The sequence below is a fragment of the Aulostomus chinensis genome, chromosome 24 (assembly GCF_037954235.1).
Source record: "Aulostomus chinensis isolate RoL2024-O1b breed Wild chromosome 24, RoL_Achi_v1.0, whole genome shotgun sequence".
Classification (NCBI taxonomy): Eukaryota; Metazoa; Chordata; class Actinopteri; order Syngnathiformes; family Aulostomidae; genus Aulostomus; species Aulostomus chinensis.
This window is the reverse complement of record NC_141343.1, coordinates 17,620,589-17,637,007: the sequence shown is the minus strand read 5'-3', so window position 1 is coordinate 17,637,007 and position 16,419 is coordinate 17,620,589. Positions and strand designations below refer to the sequence as shown.

The following is a 16,419-nucleotide window of genomic DNA, read 5'->3' as shown; positions in this document are numbered from 1 at the left end:
TAATAATAATAATGATATAATAACAATAACAATGATAATAATATAATAACGATAATATATTAATAAAATAACAACAACAATGATAATAATATAATAACGATAATATATTAATAAAAATATCAACAATGATAACGATAATAATGATAACAATAATAATTACTATATAATAACAATAATAATGATACAATAACAATAACAATGATAATAATATAATAACGATAATATATTAATAAAATAACAACAACAATGATAATAACGATAATAATGATAACAATAATAATTATCATATAATAACAATAATAATAATAATAATAATAATAATAATAATAATAAGAATGATATAATAAGAACAAGAATAAGAATAATAACTGTGAGGTCTCCCTCTAGAGGAGCAACAGGTCCATTGCAGAAACTGTCTCTGGGTGTCACTGGTGGTCATGTGACAGGAGTGTAGGACAGCTTGTGTTCACTCCTCCACCCGTTGATGGGGGGCTCCCCCTCCAGGTGTTTGCACCTGTGAATAAAATGTTTCACATCCACAATCAAATCGTTCACCAGGAAGTCCAACGTACGCCCACTTTAACAGACGTCCAGGTCAAAGGGCGGAGCCTAATTTGTCTGGATACTCACAGCGTGAGTATCGTATGTAGGAAGTGCTTCGACAGATGAACGTCACTGATATTTGAAAAGCAACCTCATGGGTCGATGAGGTAAACATCACTTCCTGTCTCGCCTCCTCAGCGCTGTAACCACCAAAGACATAGGGACAGTGTTGTTGCGTTAAAACCCTCCCGATGAACTGGTTAGAGAATCGTCTACGACCTCACCTGACTCCTCCCACAGAGCGCTCTCTTTTCTGACACACTTAAATGCACCACCAGTTCTTGAGTCGTTGTTCTTAAGGAGCTGGAACGTCTTGAACTCCTTTACTGTTCTCTCTAGTTGAGCACTGAAGCTCGGATTTAACACAGAAGTTCTCATGAGTTAGGAAGAGACCAGGTTCACCCATCAGATGAGGAATGGCCCAAACTCCTTCATCCAACCAGGATCCAAAACCAGGACTGAGGACTGGTCAGAGCACATCTGTGGTTCCACAGGGGGGAACCGTGAGGAGCAGAACTTCAGGTTCCCCAGACTTCTGTAAGTTAACAGAGAACATGTTTGATACGGTAGAACGTTGAAGGAACACGCCAGGATGCTGCTGCCAGCACACTCCTCATCCATGGAACCAGGCTCATGAGGACCAGACCCAACTTCTCTGTTTCAAAAAGAACTCTGCAGGTCAGTAGAGGAGCGGAACGTGAACCCCCCCAGCTCTCTTACCCCCCCCCCCGTCTATTTCCTCTCTCCCTTTTCTCCCCTCTCTCTCTGTGGAGGCTTCTCTTACCCTGGTATGTTGCATGGATGTGTTTGATTGTACCACACCTGTTTAGTTTCTGCATCCATGAGAGAAACAAGTCCCGTGACGGCGGCAGGCCTGCCAGCAGCAGCTCAGGCTCTCTGGACCAGCTCAGGTCTGGAGATCGACAGTGCTTACGAGCTGTGCTCCGGTCCACACTCCAATCCGGACGGTGGCGCCAACGCAGCGAAAGTTGATTGCCAACCTCGATAAGAAGAACAAGAGGAAGACGACGAAGACAACATGGCAGCCTCGTCAGGACACGCTGGACCCACATCTGCCTCGGACACCGAGCAAAGAGAATTTCTAGAACCCGGAGACCCTGCAGAGTCGACAGGTCCAGACCCGGACGAGGACTTGGAACAGGGTGAAGGCGCCGGACCAAGGATCCGGGACACCCCGCAAGACATCCGGCTGGAGGCGGTTGCCAACACGGTGGCCCTTCACCCCAGCAGGGACGTTCTGGTCTGCGGGGACGTGGACGGGGACGTGTACGCCTTCTCCTACTCGTGCACGGAGGGAGGGAACCAGGAGCTGTGGTCGTCCGGCCACCACCTGAAGTCCTGCCGCCAGGTCCGCTTCTCCGAGGACGGGCTGATGCTGTACAGCGTGTCCCGGGACAGGGCCGTCCACCTGCTGGACGTGGAGCGGGGCCAGCTGGTGTCCCGGATCCGTGGGGCTCACGGGGCCCCCATCAACAGTCTGCTGGTGGTGGATGAGAACATCCTTGCGACCGGAGATGACGTGGGCACTCTGAAGGTCCGGACAGGAAGTAGCTTCTTATTCGCGGACAGTAAGTGAGTGAAGTAATACTGTTGCTGCGTGTGGTTGAAGGTGTGGGACATGAGAAGGGGGACGGCCATCATGGACCTGAAGCATCACGAGGACTACATTGCTGACATCACGGTGGACCAGGCCAAGAGGATCCTTCTGACTGCCAGGTGAGCCCAGAACCTGGCAGGGAGCATTGGGCTGGTTTCATCTGTGTCACATGATCCCACCCTGCTCGCGCAAGCTAGCTAGGAACTTTAGAACCCCTTAGAACTGGTTCTCAGGGCAGTCCTGAAAGGTTCGGGTGCTGGCCTGGAAGCCAACTTGGAAGGCGGTATCAGTTCTCTCAGACCCTGTTCACATGTGGTGAGTGACCCGATTGGGAGTGAATAGCAGGTGGCGTCCTGAGATCTGGTCACTAAACCGCCTTCAGAGGTGTCTGGACCACGTGGCCACATTCTCTCAGAAAACAGATCTCGGAGATGCCTCTGTGGAGTGTGTGAATGGCGGCGTGGTAGGACTACGTCTGGTCGTGTGAGGAGCTCACAGACATCGTTGCCTTCATCATTATTCACGCGATTGTTAGGGTGACGCTGTAACAATCGTCTTGGTCGGCATCCTTGTGGTTTCCCTGTCCTGCTTGTAGTTCTGGCTCTATTATTAATGACTTAATGTCTCTCACCCATCAACTGATCTCTCCCTCTCTGAGGTCAGCAGTCTTCCTCCAAAACCAGACGGGAATTCCTAAAAAAAATGTCACGACAGATTGAGGGATCAGCTGCTCGCAGCCCAGGTCCCTTCTGGACCGGACTTGATAGCAGGAGCGTTCAACTCCCAGCAGAGATGTGTCCTGTCTGGGCAACATTAGCTGTTAGCCGTTAGCCCTAGCATGGTCGCAGAAACACCACTGCTGTGGCCTGAGCCAGCGTCACGGTACAGAGGTCTGTCATCGGAACCTGGGACAGTAGAGCCAAACACCCTGGAGGAGCCCAGGAGGTGGCGGCTGCTGCTGCGGCTGCGGCTGCGGCTGCGGCCGGGTTTGAGCCCGGACTGGGATCCCTCATCCTCATTTACTCAAAGCAAAACACCCTTAAATTCTTTTTTTTCTCCTGTTGGAAGATCTTTAATTATTTGGTATAAATACATGACAATAAGGGTTTGAATGAGTCACTCGTTGATTTGACTCATTCATGATTCATCCAGAAGAAATTTTGCGGAGATCAAAGTTCATCCAGGAAGTATTTGGTGTGAGAGCGGCGAGCTTCTCGACCTGGAAGGAGTTTGGGTTCTGATTCTCCTCCCAGTTCACTCGCCTCCTTGAGGGCCTTCGCTGTCTCAGAAACTGGTGACGGTCTGTTCGTGCGTCAGCCCTCGTGAAATGTGACCTTTTCTCCAGCTCTGAAGCACACGTGTACAGACGTGTCACTGGCCCAGAGATGTTCAGAAAGCTGTGATGAGTCGCTGGTGCTGTGACCAGTCATGACGCGTCCGCCGATGCAGTTACTTCATCTCGACATACATAAACTCTACTCTCTGTGTGCCGCAGCGGCGATGGCACCATGGGCGTCTTCAACATCAAGAGGCGGCGCTTTGAGCTGCTCTCAGAGTACCAGAGCGGCGATCTGACATCGGTGGCGCTGATGAAGCGAGGGAGGAAGGTGGTCTGCGGCTCCAGCGAAGGGACCATCTACATCTTCAACTGGAATGGCTTCGGCGCCACCAGCGATCGCTTCGCCATCAGGGCAGAGTCGGTGGACTGCATCGTCCCCGTCACAGACAGCATCCTGTGCACGGCCTCCATGGACGGCTACATCAGGTAGAATCGCCCATCCTGACCTCACTGCGAGGAGAAGAACCAATAAGAGCCTGAGCAAAGTTCTGAGGGCTAATTTGACAACTGAGCTCCTAGCTAGCGCTTCAACGCTTGTATTTCCTGCCATTTACACTTTGATCTTTAGTGTGTTGAAGTGAACATCCTGAATTCTTAGCAGGTTGTCCACCAATCATAAATCAAATGTCTGCATTATTCACAAACTCCCTGTTCGGTCCTAGCAACCGAGGTCACAGAGGATTCGAGTGCCCTACGTGAGTAACGACCGCGTGACCGACTTCGTCCGGTTCCAGTCAATATGGCAGCTGTTGTTATCTACACTCTTGTTATTAACAGAAGAAACGGCTACTTGCTCAGATTCTGAATCCGTTACTTTGCATGTCCATGTCCTCATGAGACGCTGTGAGCGTCTGGCGCTCTGGTCTTTCTTCTCTCCCATCGGTTGTTTTCCAAGCTGGTTCATTGACTTGACATCGTTGTGCGTGTTGTCCATCAGGGCTGTCAACCTCCTTCCCAACCGCATCATCGGCTGTATCGGACAGCATGTCGGCGAACCCGTTGAGGAGCTCGCCAGGTCCTGGGATGCCCGTTTCCTGGTCAGCTGTGCCCACGACCAGCTCATCAAGTTCTGGGACATTTCCAGTTTACCGGCCACAACCGTCAACGAGTACCGCAAGAGGAAGAAGAAGGACGGGCGGATGAAGTCTCTCTCCAAGAAGGCTCATGGAGACAACAACTTCTTCTCTGGACTTGTTGATGAAACAGAGAACACAAAGGAGGAGGAAGAGGAGGAAGGCGGCAGCGGCAGTGACTAAACTTAGATGTTCTTCCTTTTGTGTTCTGTTGTTTCTGGACACCATATTCTGGATGAAAAATGCCTCATGGTGTCAGGACAAGGTGGAGTCCGAAGAGCTGATCTCATCTCATCACCTGTTTCGGGAAAGTTGAGGTTGAAGTGTGGAAGGTAGCTCGCCAGCATGAACATCCAAACATGGTGAAGCAACAACAAAAAACAGATATGACAGTAAATACATGGAGATGAAGCGCATCGTGTTGGCGTGGGTGCTGAAACCTGGAGAACACGTTCTCAAGTTTCAGGCTGGCTGCTGGTCCAGAGGGATGCTTGTAGCTTGCTAGCTAGAACTATCCATGTTGACGCCACAGTCAGATGTACTCCTGTGAACAATAATTTTTTTTATCTTTATATTACTTGGTAAAGCATTGCTAGCCGCATTTATCATTTTCAGTTTGATATTTTGAAATGGTAACCACTATAAGTTTAAATGTTTTCTTACTTTGGCCTCTGTGGGTTTTGTCTTTTTCGAGCTGGCAACTAGCTAACATAAGGTGCTCATAAGTAGCTAACGTTAGGCGCTCGCAACTAGCTAACGTTAGGTGCTCATAACTTGCTAACGTTAGGAGCTCGCAACTAGCTAACGCAAGGTGCTCATAACTTGCTAACGTTAGGAGCTCGCAACTAGCTAACGCAAGGTGCTCATAACTAGGCAACGTTAGAAGCTCGTAACGTACTAACGTTAGGGGTAATTAGTGGTAGTGGACACTGATATGAACATATGCTCGAGTCTCTCGTGTGAACCAGCTTCATCTAATCTGAATGCAGTTTGGAGGTATTTGTCATCGATTAGCTACTTCATACAATTGTGAGTAATATTTGAAAATGAGAACAATGTGTTGATGAATATTTCAAGCATTTTTCTGCCTGAATACTGTGTTGACTTATACAGGCCTACATTGCTGAGGTTGCCTCCACTGTACAACAGAACCTCTATAAATGTATGCATTCTTAATATTTGTCGATTTCTCTGTTAGCATGGAACTGTTTTACTACCCTTTGGTGGTTAGTTTACCTGTTGGCTGAGGTCGAGGTACCACAGCATCTGAAAACACCGAGCTATTATTACATGAGTTGACCTGCACCTGCTGGCGGGAACAGACGCTGGTCACATGACACGGGCAGCAACACGTGACCCGTAGCTTAGTAACTAGAAACTTCCGGGTACTGGAGCCACCAGGCGTGTGCGACATTAGCTCGGTTTGTGGCGCGAGTCATCGGTTTTGTGGGTAAGCAGGCTCTTTGTCTCTGAGGCTGAACGACTGACACCAGCGCGGAGACGGGACGTTCATCCCGCGGCCCGGAGCAGCTGGCGCCGTTTAGCATGCGAGCTAGCACTCATGCTAGCACGCTGGTATTAGCAAACAATGAGGGAGCGCGCGGCTAAAAACGAAACCGCGGAGTTTTCACTTCGTAGAAAAGATGCGGCTCTCGATGATGTTTGGTTTGAGAAGGGTGACGTGTGTGTCATCATGAACTGTTAAATGAGACACGGTGACGTCACTGCGGTTACAACTGCAAATACGTGTTAACATTGAATTTCGTGCAATAATGAAGCTTTTGACCCACCTAAGAGTCAACAAAGAAAAAGGTTTAGGTCCAGAGGTTTAGATGTGTGCTGCAGGACCTGACATGGAGCTCAGGAACCACCAGGCCTGACTGATGAAACCTGATGAAGCTCATCTATCAGATCTCTCCAGCTGTAACTGGACCAGGGGGTTAGAGGCGGGCAGATGAGCTGCGCTGACACAAACATTCAACCAGTTGAGGATGTCTTCAGATCAGGTCTCTAGTCAGAATGCATGGTAACCATGTGACTCACACACACGTGGCGTTAGCATGTGGGGGGTCATGGAGAGCTGCAGTTGTGTCAGGATCCTCCAGAGTTTAGTTGGCCGGCGTTCAGCATCATTACTTCTGTTGTTTGTGTGCTTGGACAGGCACTGCATCTCTGTGGACAGGAAGTAGTATCATTGTCATCCCATCAGACAACGTGGTAGCACTCTGAGGAATCAGCTGTCAGGTGATGACGGTCAAAAATCTCTGATCTCTTCAGGTCGCTAGTTTGATTTCCTCTGCATAATCAAGCTCTGATGCAGGAGGATGCCGGGGAAAAGTGGCGACCACTTCAGACCAGGAGACCTGGTGTTCGCCAAGATGAAGGGCTTCCCTCATTGGCCCGCCAGAGTACGTGCACACACACACACACACACACACACAGGTGGGAACCTTTCACAATAATACTGTTGTATCACTCAGGTCTGCAAGACAGATGATGGACTCAAGAAGCGAGTTCCAGTCTTCTTCTTCGGGACCCATCAGATGTATGAACACATCCTCCAGTGACATCACTTCCCGTATGCCCATTCAGTTGACTGACCAGTTTCCCCTCTGTTCTCTTCGCTCAGAGGTCTCCTCCCACCGGAAAACATCGTCCCCTATGTCGGGAACAAGATGAAGTACGGCAGTGGCGTTCGCATCAAAGGCTTCTCAGAGGGCATGTGGGAGATCCAGAACACGCCCGGTGTCGGCAGCAAACTCAAGGTCTCTCTCGCCCTTTCTTTATTCATCAAACCTCAACTGTTGTCAGGTTGTCAACAGTGTTTTGTTTGACCTCAACTACCTGTCTCCTTAGATACCAGCCAAGATGTCCACCTCAGAGACGTCATCAAAAACTACACCTGCTAAACTGACACCTTCTGGCAAAGCTAAACCAGCGTCTGTTAACAAAGCTATGCCTGCTAAACCCAGCACCATTCCAGATGAAAAAGTGACGCCTGAAAAGGCCTCAAGCGCTACAACCCGGAGCCGCACCGCCAGGGGGGGGTCACCAGGAGAGGGGGGCAAGGAAGGTCGCGCCTGTGCAGAGAGACAGGTCGAGGTAAAACAGCGCTCTGATCCCTGTTGGCGGTCTTGTGTTCATGAAGATAGACTGATTGTTTACCAAATCCCATTGAAGAATCAACTGTACAGTACAATGTTACTCTACTGTAGCTGAGAGCTAGTATGACCGGGGACTGATAGCCTAGCACACATTACTCTACTGTAGCTGAGTGCTAGCATTACTGGGGACTGATAGCCTAGCACACATTACTCTACTGTAGCTGAGTGCTAGCATTACTGGGGACTGATAGCCTAGCACACATTACTCTACTGTAGCTGAGTGCTAGCATTACTGGGGACTGATAGCCTAGCACACATTACTCTACTGTAGCTGAGAGCTAGTATGACTGGGGACTGATAGCCTAGCACACATTACTCTACTGTAGCTGAGTGCTAGTATTACAGGGGACTGATAGCCTAGCACACATTACTCTACTGTAGCTGAGTGCTAGTATTACAGGGGACTGATAGCCTAGCACACATTACTCTACTGTAGCTGAGTGCTAGCATTACTGGGGACTGATAGCCTAGCACACATTACTCTACTGTAGCTGAGTGCTAGCATTACTGGGGACTGATAGCCTAGCACACATTACTCTACTGTAGCTGAGTGCTAGCATTACTGGGGACTGATAGCCTAGCACACATTACTCTACTGTAGCTGAGAGCTAGTATGACTGGGGACTGATAGCCTAGCACACATTACTCTACTGTAGCTGAGTGCTAGTATTACAGGGGACTGATAGCCTAGCACACATTACTCTACTGTAGCTGAGTGCTAGTATGACTGGGGACTGATAGCCTAGCACACATTACTCTACTGTAGCTGAGTGCTAGCATTACTGGGGACTGATAGCCTAGCACACATTACTCTACTGTAGCTGAGAGCTAGTATGACTGGGGACTGATAGCCTAGCACACATTACTCTACTGTAGCTGAGAGCTAGTATTACAGGGGACTGATAGCCTAGCACACATTACTCTACTGTAGCTGAGTGCTAGTATTACTGGGGACTGATAGCCCAGCACACATTACTCTACTGTAGCTGAGTGCTAGTATTACTGGGGACTGATAGCCTAGCACACATTACTCTACTGTAGCTGAGTGCTAGTATGACTGGGGACTGATAGCCTAGCACACATTACTCTACTGTAGCTGAGTGCTAGTATTCCAGGGGACTGATAGCCTAGCACACATTACTCTACTGTAGCTGAGTGCTAGTATTACAGGGGACTGATAGCCCAGCACACATTACTCTACTGTAGCTGAGTGCTAGTATTACAGGGGACTGATAGCCTAGCACACATTACTCTACTGTAGCTGAGTGCTAGTATTACAGGGGACTGATAGCCTAGCACACATTACTCTACTGTAGCTGAGTGCTAGTATGACTGGGGACTGATAGCCCAGCACACATTACTCTACTGTAGCTGAGTGCTAGCATTACTGGGGACTGATAGCCCAGCACACATTACTCTACTGTAGCTGAGAGCTAGTATGACTGGGGACTGATAGCCTAGCACACATTACTCTACTGTAGCTGAGTGCTAGTATTACAGGGGACTGATAGCCTAGCACACATTACTCTACTGTAGCTGAGTGCTAGTATTACAGGGGACTGATAGCCTAGCACACATTACTCTACTGTAGCTGAGTGCTAGTATTACTGGGGACTGATAGCCTAGCACACATTACTCTACTGTAGCTAAATGCTAGTATTACTGGGGACTGATAGCCTAGCACACATTACTCTACTGTAGCTGAGAGCTAGTATTACTGGGGACTGATAGCCTAGCACACATTACTCTACTGTAGCTGAGTGCTAGTATTACTGGGGACTGATAGCCTAGCACACATTACTCTACTGTAGCTAAATGCTAGTATTACTGGGGACTGATAGCCTAGCACACATTACTCTACTGTAGCTGAGAGCTAGTATTACTGGGGACTGATAGCCTAGCACACATTACTCTACTGTAGCTGAGTGCTAGTATTACAGGGGACTGATAGCCTAGCACACATTACTCTACTGTAGCTGAGAGCTAGTATGACTGGGGACTGATAGCCTAGCACACATTACTCTACTGTAGCTGAGAGCTAGTATTACTGGGGACTGATAGCCTAGCACACATTACTCTACTGTAGCTGAGTGCTAGTATGACTGGGGACTGATAGCCTAGCACACATTACTCTACTGTAGCTGAGTGCTAGCATTACTTGATTTGTCTGAACACCTCCTCCTGGATTCTGTCGTTTCTTCAGCAACCAGCTCAGAAAGCCACACCCACTTGCTCCCGCACCATCAGACCCGCCCTTTCACAACCTGATCGTGAAGTGAAAACCACCAGATCTTCCTCCAGAGCAGCAGCAGAGAACATTTCAGTTGAGAAAGTGACACCTGAGGAGGCCTTGAGTGCTACGACCCGGAGCCGCGCTACCAGGCGGGGGTCACCAGGAGGGAGGAGGAGGGAAAGTCCCGCCTCTGCCGAGAGACAGGTCGAGGTAAGAGGGACGTCTGGATGAGGAAGCAAAACATGAATGAATGTTGAAAGAGATTTTTACCGCAATGTTTTGTTCTTGCTTTATATGGACGTCAAGCAGCCACAGCAGAGGACAACGGCGTCGGGTAAGCTGGGCGCCTCAGGGTGAGCGTTCATTCCTTAAAAGTTCACTAAAGCAGGCACTAATTTCACTCTGCCAACAGCCAGAGAGGAAGCAGACAAGCAGGAGGAAGAAGAGACACCAGAGAGCCAAGGACTGAAGAGGAAGAGAGACGAGGGGGAGTGGGAAACAACGCAGGATGAAGGTGTAGAAGAAGGGACAAGAACGGAGAGTCCTGCAGTGAAGATGAGGATGGGGAGTAGTGAGAGGGAGGAGACCAAACAAGATGGTGGCAATGAGAGAGAAAGGAGGAGAAAAACAAGGTCCAAGAGTGAGAGAAGGACAGAAGAGACCACAGAGGAAACAACAGATTTGAAGAAGTCATCAGAGAGAGAGGGAGTGAAGACGAGGAGGACTGAGAAGACGAGACAAGACGGCGAGGATAAGAAGATGAGACAAGATGGTGGTGATGGGAAGGAAGTGAGGGGAGAGATGAGGTCTGACAGTGAAGGAGGGAAGAGAAAAGAACAGGATGGTGAGAAAGGAACGAGTGATGAGATGACAGAGGACAAAGTAAGAGCGACAACCTTAACGCCAAGTGAGGGAGCGAATACAAGGAGGCCCAAAAAAGAGGAGACTAAAGAAGATGGAGGTGATGAGAAGGTGAAAAATCAAGATGGTGGTGATGGGGAGGAGGTGAGGAGAGAAACGAGGTCTGGAGGTGAAGAAAGGAAGACAGAACAGAAAACTGGAGGGAGGCATTCATCAGAGAGTGAGGGAGCGAGGACTCGGAGAACACAGGAGGGGACAGGACAAGATGGTGGCGACGGGACGGAGATGAGGAGAGAAACCAGGTCTGAGAGTGAAGGAAGGAAGAGGACGAGAGAGAAGGACACGCAGAAGAAGAAAGACGATCCAGAAGTAGTGGTGAAAAGATGCTGGAGGAAGAGGAAGGAGGAGGGAGAGGGGACGCCGGTACAGAGCGAAGGAGCGAAGATGGTGAGTGTTGAGAAAGCACGGAAGATGAAAAAAGATGAGAAGAAGAAGAAGAGGAGGCCACAGAAGAATGTTCCAGAAGACAAAGGAGGTGAGAAGAAGGCAATGAAGACAGAGGAAGAGGGAGAAAGTGAAGGAGTGAGGAGGAATAGAAAAAAGGAAAGGAAGAAGAAAACAGAAACGTTAGAGAAGAAGGAAGATGGAGAGAGAGCCGAGAAAGAAGAGGGAGAAGAACAGGAGGATGAGGAGGTGAGACCTTCATCGTGTAGACATGGTTAGCATTGTTGATCAGATGACGAGGGAGGAGAACACGCACTGGTTCCTGTGTTGGCGTGCTGGTGTGGTCGGCACGTCAGGGGAGAAGGAAGAGTGAAGTACTGCATACGCAGGTTTGAGGAGCCGAGGTCACGGCTCAGACTTCCTGTTAGAATGTTTCACAATAAGTGGTTCTGTCAGAACCATCATAAATGAAGTGTTGCTGCTTTTATTTTGAAGCCCAGGTCCCTGCTCTGGGAGGGGTTCCAACTGATCCAGGGTCAGGCTGAAAGATTTATGGTGACAACTTTTTTTTTTTAAACTTTAATTTTTATTGAGATATTTTCCTTTGCATAGATGTAACCTACCCATCAAAACATAGAACCACCAACATAAATCAATCAATAATAGTCCCGATCGAAGCATTCGTCCATGTTCCACCTTCTCAAACGATGTCAGCTGGTGTGGTTGGTCGCTGATGGAACCCAGATGATGTCCATCTCTTCCAGCTTTGTTAGGTTGAGCCTCCTGGAGCCGTAGACCATGGACCATTTTTTCGTTTTTGTCAATGTCCTCTACAAGGTGGGTCCACTGGTCCTTTGTAGGGGGGTCTTGCTTTCCCCATTTCTTCGTGATAGCTTTTTTGGCTGCTGTCAATCGTACTTTTACCAAGTGTATGATGGTGACAACTTTTGTTGTTGATGTAGGACGGTGTGGACTGAACCACAGGTATGCACTATGACTGCGCTGACAACATGACCATGTCCGTGTGCCGGGAGCGGCTGACTGAAGCTGCAAGAGCATCGTTGCAGACAACCTGCACGTTCCCTACACGACCCCCTACACGTCCCCGACACGTTCCCTACACGTCCCCCTACACGTCCCCTACACGTCCCCGACACGTTCCCTACACGACCCCCTACACGTCCCCTACACGTCCCCGACACGTCCCCCTACACGTCCCGACACGTTCCCTACACGTTCCCTACACGTCCCCTACACGTCCCCGACACGTTCCCTACACGTCCCCCTACACGTCCCCTACACGTCCCCGACACGTTCCCTACACGTCCCCCTACACAATCCCCGACACGTTCCCTACATGTCCCCTACACGTCCCCTACACAATCCCCTACATGTCCCCTACACAACCCCCTACACGTCCCGACACATTCCCTACACAACCCCCTACACGTCCCCTACACGTCCCCTACACAACCCCCTACATGTCCCCTACACAACCCCCTACATGTCCCCTACACAACCCCCTACATGTCCCCTACACGTTCCCTACACAACCCCCTACACGTCCCGACACGTTCCCTACCCAACCCCCTACATGTCCCCTACACGTCCCCTACACAATCCCCTACATGTCCCCTACACAACCCCCTACACGTCCCGACACATTCCCTACACAACCCCCTACACGTCCCCTACACGTCCCCTACACAACCCCCTACATGTCCCCTACACAACCCCCTACATGTCCCCTACACAACCCCCTACATGTCCCCTACACGTTCCCTACACAACCCCCTACACGTCCCGACACGTTCCCTACCCAACCCCCTACATGTCCCCTACACGTTACCTACACAACCCCCTACAGGTCCCGACACGTTCCCTACCCAACCCCCTACACGTCCCCGACATGTCCCCTACACAACCCCCTACACGTCCCCGACATGTCCCCTACACGTTCCCTACACAACCCCCTACACGTCCCCTACACGTTCCCTACACAACCCCCTACACGTCCCGACACGTTCCCTACCCAACCCCCTACACGTCCCCGACACGTCCCCTACACAACCGCCTACACAACCCCCTACATGTCCCCTACACGTCCCCTACACAACCCCCTACCTGTCCCCTACACGTCCCCTACACAACCCCCTACATGTCCCCTACACAACCCCCTACATGTCCCCTACACGTTCCCTACACAACCCCCTACATGTCCCCTACACGTTCCCTACACAACCCCCTACATGTCCCCACCATGTCCCCATGTCCCCCTTGACTCTTCTCAAGCATTGTGACGCACACACCTTATGGTATGGTCTGACGGTTGCGTTTCCTCAGCGACAGCGCCACCTGGCTGCCAGGAGGGAGAGCTTGTTGAAGTCTCTGCGAGGGCTGCTCAAGTCTCAGCGAGGCGTGAAGAGGTGGGACGTGACGAAGAGCGTCGTGTGAGACAAACACACCTGACATCAGTCAAAGAAGGCAGGTCAGGTGTGCCGTTGACTCTTTACTTCCTGTCCCCTGCAGGAGCGCCAGAGATGGAGGGAAGAAGAAGAAGATGGAGAGGAGCGGCACCAAAGAACTAGCAACCAAAAAGAAAATCAGCGCAGAGACGTCAAGCTCCAAGAAAGAGGAGGAAGACAGCCAGGTGACAGAAAAGGCAAGGAAGGATGAGGAGAAGAAGAGGAGATGGAAAAACAAACAGAGAACCTCAGCAGAGCCGAAGGTGAAGGAACAGAAGGAGGAGCTGAAGAGAAGCAAGGAAGCGTCACCACAAAGGGACGAAGAGAAGAAAGACCAGAGAAAAATCATCGGCAAGATCGTGAAAGCCGAACAAGGAGCCAAAATTCAGGTGAAGACGATGATGGGAGGAAGGACAGCGGAGGAGCAGAAGAAGGAGGTGGAGGCAGCAAGCAGAGAGCTGGACTCAAAGATGGCGGGCGCTGATGAGACGAAACCCAAAGACAGGAAGACAGACAGAAGCTCGGACACAGAAAAGAAACCTGAAAGAGACGCAGCAGCTGACAAGAAAGACAAGAGGGTTAGGCGTGAGAAGCAGAAGAGCAGCCAAGACCAGACGAAACAAGATGGCGGCGACGCAAAGGAGACCAGGAGGGACACGAGGTCGGTGAAGAGGGACAAAGGCGAGGAAGACACTGTGAAAGATGACACAACAAAAACTGAACCCGAAAAGAGGGAAAGAGCAGACGGCACAACGCAAGAAACAAAAGACACCGGCAGAGAGTCACAGTCGAGATGCACAGCCTGGACCGAGACGGCGCTGAGCCATGGAGAGAGAGGTGATCAGTGGCCACCGGGCAGAGCCGGGACGACGCCGGCGGAGAAAACAAGCGCAGAAGAAGAAGGCAGTAGGACGAGTGGCGATGTGTGGGATGGAGGGAGGGTGGAGGTGCAGAAGAAGAGCTGGACCATGACGCTGACCGACTCCAGCCTCCACAGGATCCACGGAGACATTCGCATCTCCCTGAAGACCCAGAGCCCGGTACCTCAGGCAGCTCCCCTCAGGAGTGGCGCCCTGCAGCCTCACCTGATGGCGAGCTCACACGCACCGCAGTCTGGATCAGTAATGTGGGATCCAGTTACTGATCCCCAGCGTTAGACACCTCAGTTACTGGGTTATACCAGGGTTACCGTGTTATCATTCATGATAGCTGTCAGTCAATAAACTGAGTCTGGATAATTTACTGGGTTGTGGGTGTGTTGTACTTGTCCAGTCTCATAGCTCCTCCCCCTTGTGTCCATCAGGACGTCAGTAAGTGTCTGCGGGCGCTGGATCAGCTCAGTATGGTCTACGTGACGTCCCAGCACGTACAGAGACACAGCGAGCTCGTCGCCACCTTACGAAAGGTATGTACGTCACCCAAACTGAAGACGGGTTGTCAGTTGGCCGGGCCGAGTCTTGGCGCCAGAGATTAGAAGGTGACAGTGTGTTTTTGGATGTTGTCTCGCCAGATGCGCTTCTACCGGGAAAACCAGGCCGTCATGGACAAGGCCTCCATGCTGTACAATCGCTTCAAAAACGCCTTCCTGTTGGGTGAAGGTGAGGAGGTGGTGAGCGCCACCTTCTTGCGTTCACTTCTAGAGGAAAAGGAGAGGGAGGAGGCGCAACGGGCGGAGCAATGCAGGGAGAGGCACAGGAAGGCGGGGCTTCTTTCCAAAGTGGAGGGAAGCAAGAGCCAGGTGAAGGAGAAGAGTATGGAGGACAGGAGAGGAGAGGAAGAGGAGGCGGGGCAGAAAGGTCGCTACTGGTTCATACCTGTAAATAATCAAGGGTTCAAATGTCAGTCGTCATCCCGAACCGCGGGCGCCCCCTCTAACATGTTTGTCCCCCCCGCAGCTCCAGTGGACTCTTCCTGAGGGCTCCACTTCAGGCAGGCCTGGACTGAACCAACTCTGCTGAGGGTCGACGGGGCTTTGCCTGACCCCCACCACCACCACCTCCATATATAGACTTCCTCTCACACAAGCATTAAAACACACACACACACACACACACACAGGTGTGAGACGCTGAAGCGGCTGCTATCTTTGAGCTTGTGGCTCACGCCTCCATCTTGGTTTCGTTGTTCACTTATACGTTGTGCCGCGGCGTGAACTCGGTCTGATGTGTCGGACCAATGGGGCTGGGCTCGATGATGTCAGGCTAACTTGCTGACTCTGCAACAAACATGGAGGCTAAGATTTTTAGATGGGTTTTTTCTGTTTTTTTGTTTTGTTGTGTTTTTTCTTCAGTGGTGTTTAGAAACTGACTTTGGTGCTAACAGGAAGTCCTGGCACCACGGTGCTGCGCGTGATGTCACTGGGACAATGGCGAGCTGCCTATTGCTGTCACCTGTGGTGGTGATGTGGTGCTTCGCTCCATTTAGAACAGGAGGGCCTCAGAAGCCAGGGTGGGATCAGGTTCCACCACATGGTGATGATGGAGCTACTGCTGGTCCTGCTGGCGCTGGTACCACAGCCTGGACCAGGACCAGGACCAGGACGAGGAAGCCTGGCAGTGACGGACTGTAGTTGTGAACTAATAAAACCATGACGTGAACACCTGTGAGTCCTGAATCTTG

General features: G+C 50.6%; 3 protein-coding genes and 1 long non-coding RNA gene across 5 annotated transcripts; 3 read left to right on the top strand and 1 right to left on the bottom strand.

Moving 5' to 3' along the window:
• Nucleotides 1–190: 190 nt before the first annotated feature.
• LOC147239042 (uncharacterized) lies at nucleotides 191–2,444 on the bottom strand. Of its 2 annotated transcripts, XR_015111787.1 has the most exons (4): nucleotides 1,426–2,444; nucleotides 828–1,138; nucleotides 631–743; nucleotides 191–514 (listed from the first exon to the last, which is right to left on the bottom strand). It is a non-coding gene; the product is annotated as an uncharacterized LOC147239042 (long non-coding RNA). The 2 variants fall into 2 exon arrangements; XR_015111786.1 differs by having other exon boundaries at nucleotides 631–1,138.
• wdr55 (WD repeat domain 55) lies at nucleotides 1,586–6,883 on the top strand. Its single transcript, XM_086197253.1, has 5 exons — nucleotides 1,586–2,158; nucleotides 2,234–2,340; nucleotides 3,717–3,986; nucleotides 4,498–6,083; nucleotides 6,795–6,883. The coding sequence occupies exons 1-4, from the start codon at nucleotides 1,643–1,645 to the stop codon at nucleotides 4,814–4,816; spliced, it is 1,212 nt and encodes a 403-aa protein (XP_086053379.1). The 5' UTR covers nucleotides 1,586–1,642; the 3' UTR covers nucleotides 4,817–6,083; nucleotides 6,795–6,883.
• psip1b (PC4 and SFRS1 interacting protein 1b) lies at nucleotides 4,872–16,397 on the top strand. Its single transcript, XM_086197247.1, has 13 exons — nucleotides 4,872–4,965; nucleotides 6,911–7,041; nucleotides 7,114–7,178; nucleotides 7,263–7,398; nucleotides 7,490–7,735; nucleotides 10,001–10,240; nucleotides 10,337–10,364; nucleotides 10,443–11,584; nucleotides 13,679–13,785; nucleotides 13,865–14,840; nucleotides 15,104–15,205; nucleotides 15,311–15,596; nucleotides 15,696–16,397. Exons 2-13 carry the CDS (start codon nucleotides 6,958–6,960, stop codon nucleotides 15,713–15,715), a joined length of 3,432 nt encoding a protein of 1,143 aa, XP_086053373.1. The 5' UTR covers nucleotides 4,872–4,965; nucleotides 6,911–6,957; the 3' UTR covers nucleotides 15,716–16,397.
• On the top strand, nucleotides 11,591–13,672 carry LOC147239040 (uncharacterized). The gene is made up of 2 exons (XM_086197251.1): nucleotides 11,591–12,172; nucleotides 12,298–13,672. Exon 2 carries the CDS (start codon nucleotides 12,322–12,324, stop codon nucleotides 13,633–13,635), a length of 1,314 nt encoding a protein of 437 aa, XP_086053377.1. The 5' UTR covers nucleotides 11,591–12,172; nucleotides 12,298–12,321; the 3' UTR covers nucleotides 13,636–13,672.
• Nucleotides 16,398–16,419: the final 22 nt, after the last annotated feature.

Coding starts and splice junctions, on each gene's coding strand:
- wdr55 (XM_086197253.1), top strand. CDS start 1,643: ATGGCAGCCTCGTCAGGACACGCTGGACCCACATCTGCCTCGGACACC. Junction 2,341..3,716: donor AGGATCCTTCTGACTGCCAG/GTGAGCCCAGAA, acceptor TGTGTGCCGCAG/CGGCGATGGCACCATGGGCG. Junction 3,987..4,497: donor TCCATGGACGGCTACATCAG/GTAGAATCGCCC, acceptor GTTGTCCATCAG/GGCTGTCAACCTCCTTCCCA.
- psip1b (XM_086197247.1), top strand. CDS start 6,958: ATGCCGGGGAAAAGTGGCGACCACTTCAGACCAGGAGACCTGGTGTTC. Junction 7,399..7,489: donor GTGTCGGCAGCAAACTCAAG/GTCTCTCTCGCC, acceptor CTGTCTCCTTAG/ATACCAGCCAAGATGTCCAC. Junction 10,365..10,442: donor GCAGAGGACAACGGCGTCGG/GTAAGCTGGGCG, acceptor CTCTGCCAACAG/CCAGAGAGGAAGCAGACAAG.
- LOC147239040 (XM_086197251.1), top strand. CDS start 12,322: ATGCACTATGACTGCGCTGACAACATGACCATGTCCGTGTGCCGGGAG.